At 36.8% G+C, this 6,403-nt stretch overlaps 1 protein-coding gene and 1 pseudogene across 6 annotated transcripts; both read right to left on the reverse strand.

Annotated features, from left to right (window-relative positions):
* Positions 1 to 115: 115 nt before the first annotated feature.
* LOC106909829 (gamma-glutamylaminecyclotransferase C-like) lies at positions 116 to 3,019 on the reverse strand. Of its 5 annotated transcripts, none has more exons than XM_088013043.1 (3): positions 2,950 to 3,019; positions 1,415 to 1,523; positions 116 to 1,330 (listed from the first exon to the last, which is right to left on the reverse strand). In XM_088013043.1, the coding sequence occupies exons 2-3, from the start codon at positions 1,506 to 1,508 to the stop codon at positions 1,038 to 1,040; spliced, it is 387 nt and encodes a 128-aa protein (XP_087869169.1). In that variant the 5' UTR covers positions 1,509 to 1,523; positions 2,950 to 3,019; the 3' UTR covers positions 116 to 1,037. The 5 variants fall into 5 exon arrangements, with proteins under 5 accessions (XP_087869169.1, XP_087869163.1, XP_014831800.2 ...); XM_088013037.1 differs by having other exon boundaries at positions 2,851 to 2,977; XM_014976314.2 differs by having other exon boundaries at positions 116 to 1,523.
* Positions 3,020 to 3,993: 974 nt separating this feature from the next.
* On the reverse strand, positions 3,994 to 6,270 carry LOC106909830 (gamma-glutamylaminecyclotransferase C pseudogene; annotated as a pseudogene). The gene is made up of 2 exons (XR_015765393.1): positions 5,846 to 6,270; positions 3,994 to 4,525 (listed from the first exon to the last, which is right to left on the reverse strand). The product of XR_015765393.1 is annotated as a gamma-glutamylaminecyclotransferase C pseudogene (transcript).
* Positions 6,271 to 6,403: the final 133 nt, after the last annotated feature.

Here is a 6,403-nt window from a genome sequence, read left to right on the forward strand (position 1 = left end):
AAACTGTTGTATTTTTAAAAAATGTGACCTCCTGAATAAACAACCTAAACATAATATTTTAATGAAATAAGCAAATGAGATTTCAGTAATTTGACACAAAAAAAAGCAAAACATATCCTAACATTTTCCAGTTTATTTTTGTCTTTTTAGCAACATTAACAGGATTTTTCTCACTTTTACTTTATTTTGCCATCTTTAAGTCAGAATTTTATTAAAATCCCTGGAAGTTTAGTCAATTTTACTAATAAATTAAATATAATTGAAAACCAAAACCTGGGTGAAAACTTTGTTTTGCACCTCACATTTTAAGACTTTAAGAGTCGACTCATGTTTCAGTCTTGTCATGTCTCCACACACTGGTTTGTGCTTCTTTGTCTATGAATTATCCAGACAAAAAAACCTGTTGCCCTACTTTTATTTGTGCAAAGAAAAAATAAAGCTTTTATTGTGTATGTAAAAAGACAAACACTTACTGAAGAATTCAAAAGCACCAGAACAAGCAGCGACATGTTAAGCAGAGGAAGCAACATTAATCTCTTTCATATTCCTGCAACAAAAATACCTCAGAATGAGGCTGTGGACTTTCTCCAGATCACAAAACACACCCAAAAAGATGTGATCCAGTGTTTCAGGACACAGCGGTCCAGTCAAATCACACTGAACACCAGAATAAGCAATAAAAAACTCAAAGTACAGAGAAAACATTTTTAATATCTGCCGTACAATCCTCCTCTGTTAGGCTGCTTTACATTTAATTAAAGAAGACAAAATAAGACGCATCTTTTATTATAGCTTCACATTTTCATTTTTAAATATTGCCAACAGCTGATTGTCTCCCAGAAAATTGTTCATTAAAAGTATAAAAAAGCAGACACGAATTTTTGGATAAAAACGTAAGACTGAGTGTATTTTAACAAGTGAATTTCCTAATCTGGTTTTAACAGAAAACATAATTATTGATTCGTTACTCATTTGCTAGAACTCTTCATCCTCTCTGTGGTTTAAAGGCACTAAGGGCAGTTTACTCATCTGCATCACTATTTCCTGTCTTCCCTCAGTACAAACTTTAGTCCGTGGTCTCCGTTGCAGTCGTAGTTGTCGTAGGTGGGCAGTGATGGCCAGTCCGGCTCGTAGGTGGTGGTGCTGTATACAAAGGCCTCCATGATGCTTCCAGGCGACAGCTTCTCCTCTTTGTCCGCCATCTTGTCTACCATCTTGACTTCCAGCTCCACTGCTGTCCGCTGGTACATGGTGGGAACCTTCTCGAACCAGTCCAGGTATTTCAGCATCTTCTCGTCCACTTTGTAGATTTCCCCATGGACTCTCTTGCCTTGTCCAGGAAGGTTAAGGAGAAAGACGAGGTTATACTTGGTAGCGATCACCAGTGGATACTTCTGGATGGTGATGGCCGTACCAAGGAACTCGGCCTTTCCATTACTGCTGTCTATCATGTAGGGGTAATTGGGTTGGCCCCTCTTTAGGGAGCCATAAACAAAGACGCGATGCATGAAGACTGAAGGCTCCTGGGAAAAACAGAAGGGTTATTGGGATAGTTTTGGTTTATTAATCTGCATTGAGTCAATATTGGTTACAAATCTAGAAAAAATACAACTTAAAACTGCAGTATGTAACTTTTATAAACTATGGTTTTTACATATTTGTTAAAACGGTCACCATGTCCTGACAGTTATAAAGCACAAAAAGATTGATCTGAAGAAATTAACCCAACTAAAAACAACCAATCAGAGCCAGGAGGAGGGGCTTTGCGCTGTCAATCAACTCATGTACTCACTGCCAAATGTCCTAATGGTGGAGAAAAATGTAGCTCAACAAGAAAACAGCTTATCCGTAGTCATCTATCTTCCCACATCTTCATGCTAACTGGTCTGCGCACTCATAACATGCTATGCTAGCTACAGCATAGCATAGAACAGTGTTTCTCAGCCCTGGTCCTCACCGCCCCCTGCATGTTTTAGATTTGCCTCTTTTCCAGAATAGCTGATTCAAATGATTGCATCACCATCAAGTACTACAGAAGCCTGTTAATCACCCAGAGATACAATTCAGGTGTGTGGCAGAAGGGAAACACCGAAAACATGCAGGACAAGGGGGCGGTGAGGACCAGGGTTGAGTAACACTGGCATAGAATAGAAAAAGAGGAGGATGAGATTCTGATCGACACTGCCAAGATCCGCCTCCTAGCTCTGACTGGTTATTTCTAGTTAGCACTGGGAGAAGGTAATTTTTTTTTCTTCATATTTTGTCTCTCATACCATACTATCCATGCATAATGACAGTTTCAACAAATGTGAAGAAAACAAAATTGAATTAAAGTTATAAATTACAGCTTTAAAAAACACACAATTAATGCACTTTGATTTTAGGGACTTGAAATTCAGCCAAATTATTTAAACATTTATTTTATTGTACATGATGGATTTACTTAATTTTGTCCCTTGTGGCCCTCCATACAAAAACACAACATATTTAAAATCTCTGAACAAGGATGTAAACGCCGATATATTTGGACGCATTAAAAACACAAAATTCAAAAGCTGAACTGAACTCAGACTGAGTTGATGAATGAATAACACTTTAGTTAGGAGCCAGCTGACACGGAACTGAGGTCAGCACTCGATAATCCAGCATTTTCTCCATGCAGTTACAACCGAGCATTTCTAATTTAGCTGTTTTTGCAGCGGATCTTCAATTATGCAATTATTAATGTCACAAATCGTAAAATAAGAGCAGCAGCGACAGAAGAGGAAGGAGAAACCAGCGATCTGCTGCTGTCTGACCGGTTTAATGAGCCATAAAGCTGACGTCAGCGTCCAAATCCTATTTTTTCACCTTTTATTATGAAGTCATCCCGGCCTCCGTAGTTTTTTGCTGAGCCCCCATCAACTGAAAATCCCACTAAACGTAAAACTGACGCAGTGGTCTTCTTACCTTCCAGGACGAAAAATGTCAAGCGGAGCGATCACAGGATATAAACTCACGCATGCGCACAAGCGACGCCGGTCACACGTCTTTCTCAGTAGTAGAAAAAATGAATTTGCTACTAATAATTTAGTAGCAAAGTCACACCCAGAAACATAATCACTCTGGTTTACTATTTGCTTTAAAGTTAATTTAACTTGATTTAACGCAGTTTGACTTGACCTCAGCTGAGTGAAGGCGTTTTACTGACATCTGCTGGAATAGGAAGGTACTGCAAGAGCGAAGAAAGCGCCTGTTTAGAAATTTGACCAAAACCATATTTTGATAAAACCTTTGCCATTCATCCACTCATGGGAACAGTAGTAACGTTATTTTTCTATTTTTATAAATACAGTTTTTAAAGATCGGTACACTGATTGTTGCATCTATCAAAATTAGTTTAATAAAAGAAGATAAACACACTTAAAAATGTTTAAGTCTTCTGAATTGATGGTACAACAAACATGAGATAGTTTTCTTTTTTTTGATGAAAAACATTAGATATGATTCAAGACTCTTTCACAGTACTGTAAAAAAGATAATTATAAAAAAAACTCAACCTGAGTTTTTTGCATTACACGTGATGTTAGTAGCTAAAAATATACTTTAATTTGTCACATTATTTGGGATTCTTTACATTATTTTGTCTCCATTTTCTGGAATACTTCTCTAAGAGCTTGCAAGGAGAATCAGTCTGAAATTATTCTGTTCATAACTTCAGAAATACAGCTTTTATTATTGCTAATTGAATGTTTTTGCAACAGTAAGATATTTTCTTAAGGTCTGTGAAAAACATGGGAAACAAGAAACTGCAATGTAGCTCCATAAGTGTGTGAATGATTGTAAAGCACTTTGGAGTCCTCTGACTTGATAAAGTGCAGCACTAATGCAGCCTGTTCATCATTTAACATCAAGCAATTTTGTTGATTTGCACATATCAGGTATATTTTCTGGCTTTCTGCACCTAAATATCCATTTGAGAAAACAGTTGCCTGTGTTCAAGACCTATTTGGTTTTAGTATATTAGTGATTTTCAGGGGAATAGAAGTTATGAGCGTCACTCGACTGAAGCCCACTTTCTGTCTTCCCTCAGCATGAATTTTAGTCCGTGGTCTCCGTTGGAGTCGTAGTTGTCGTAGGTGGGCAGTGATGGCCAGTCCGGCTGGTAGGTGGTGGTGCTGTACACAGACGCCTCCATGATGCTTCCAGCCGACAGCTTCTCCTTCTCATCTGCCATCTTGATTTCCAGCTCCACTGCAGTTCGCTGGTACATGGTGGGGATATTTTCAAAACTGTCCAGGAATTCAAGCATCTTTCCGTCCACTTGGTAGATTTCTCCATGGACTCTTTTGCCTTGGCCTGGGAGGTTGAGGAGGAAGGGGATGTTGTAGTTGGTAGCGATCACCAGTGGATACTTCTGGACGGTGACGGCCGTACCGAGGAACTCGGCCTTTCCATAACGGCTGTCTGTCATGTAGGGGTGATTGGGTTGGCCCCTCTTTAGGGAGCCGTAAACAAAGACGCAATGCATGAAGACTGAAGGCTCCTGGGAAATAAAAAAAGACGGAAATTAGTTTGGTTCTGTTTTGTTTTGAAGCAACAAATCTGTTTTAAAAGGCTAAATTTATAACAAATAGTTGAAAATCTAGAGAAAGCACTCTGAAAAAGACAGAAAATGAATTTAAAGTTAGAGAGCTGGTGAACATTTGACCATCACTAAGTCCACAGTTAAACTTGCTGCACTTACATGTAATGCAAGTATCATCAGCATAAAAGTAAATGCTATTATTATTATTACTATTATTATTATTACTAATTTATATTTGAAATAAATGTTGACCTGAGTTTACTGGAGGTATCTTTTCCAAACCTTAGATAGGGAACAGGAAGCCTTTTAAAAAAAGAATAAAAATATTGTGCAAATAGAAGACAATAGCTTTGTATTATGTTTGCAAGATGTTTAATTTTTTTGTTTAAATCAAATGCTTTTAAGCTAAACTTTTCACTTAAAAACAAATTAAAAACTATGTCAAGGCTAAACTTGTTTAAAAAAAGGCTTTAATCAGTGGATTACTTTTAACGAAAGGCAGTAATGAATTATTAACAGTACAACTTTAAGAGCCTCCTGCAGAAACACTGATAAGTTTTGTTCTTTGTGTCAAAAGCCTTCAATAAAAACTGCTGTACGGAGCAGCTTGCTGTCGAAAGTGTCAATAAAAATATTTATTACTTTGCAGGGCGGCTCTATAAAGACTGAAACATTGATAAGGTGAGTTTTACGATTTAGATATTCTTTTAGCTGCTCATTAGACTTAATAACTAAGATGGCTGCACCACCTGTCCATTAGTCCATACAACCAAAAGAAAACTTGTTCAACGCAGACAAATAAATTGTTTTTCTTTTTATTTGGTGCTTGTGCGCCCCCTTTTTTGATTCTGCCCTGAGCAACTGAAATAATTTACTTAATTTGCTAATTGATTATAAAAAAAGAAAATAAAGAAAAGTAATTTCCTCTCGTGTCCAGGTTCAATAGAATCTGCCATTACTACATTAATTCTTTCCATGTCTTTAAAAATCAAACATGATGTAAAAATGATCCTTATATGAACATCAGAGCTGCTCTAGCTGAACATTTCTATTTGCTGTGGTTTTGCAGCGTGCAAATCTTTAATTATAGATCTATTAACGTCATAAATGGAAACATCGGAACAGAAGCGGCTGTCATGCCGGAGTAATAGACCACAAACTGCTGTATTATGACGTCATCACGGCCTACGTAGTTTACTAAATTCAATAACTTTTATTTTCGCTAAAAGTAAATAGCTGAATACACCTGCAGACGTAAAACTGGTCCAGTGGTCTTACCTTGCAGAACGGGAAGAACCGGTTTGAGTTCAGGTCATGTGGAGCAATCACGGTTTATGTCTTTCACGCATGCGCGCAAGCGACTCCGGTATATAAAACTGTAACGTCAGCTCTGACGTAATTTTACACATTAAAGGACATCGTTTCCCCGACGATTAGAGATATTATTATAAATTATTCTGGTATTAATGACGGTAATCAGTGGGATAAAAATGAATAATAATTGTAACGACTGTTTAACAATGATTTAATTCAGATTTTATCACAATAATTAATCTGTATTTAGTAGAGCTTTGTAGGTTTTGGCATAAATATGATTTAAAATGCATTTTTTAAATTTGTTTGCTAGATCTCATGTTGTTTGTGCATTTATTGTTTTTAGCTCACCACTAGTGAATAGATTAAACGGCTAAAGTAAATTTTGATCTTAATCTGGAAAAATATGCAGAAATATCCTCATATTTCTATTTTCATGTGCTCAAAAATGCATTCACACTCATTTTAATCAGGTTCAAAACCGAGGACTAACTTTGAAAATCAGTTTTACTAAATATTATT

This window comes from Poecilia mexicana, unplaced genomic scaffold (assembly GCF_051168715.1).
Source record: "Poecilia mexicana isolate PSO_F unplaced genomic scaffold, ASM5116871v1 scaffold_2, whole genome shotgun sequence".
NCBI lineage: Eukaryota > Metazoa > Chordata > Actinopteri > Cyprinodontiformes > Poeciliidae > Poecilia > Poecilia mexicana.

Coding starts and splice junctions, on each gene's coding strand:
- LOC106909829 (XM_014976314.2), bottom strand. CDS start 1,508: ATGCATCGCGTCTTTGTTTATGGCTCCCTAAAGAGGGGCCAACCCAAT.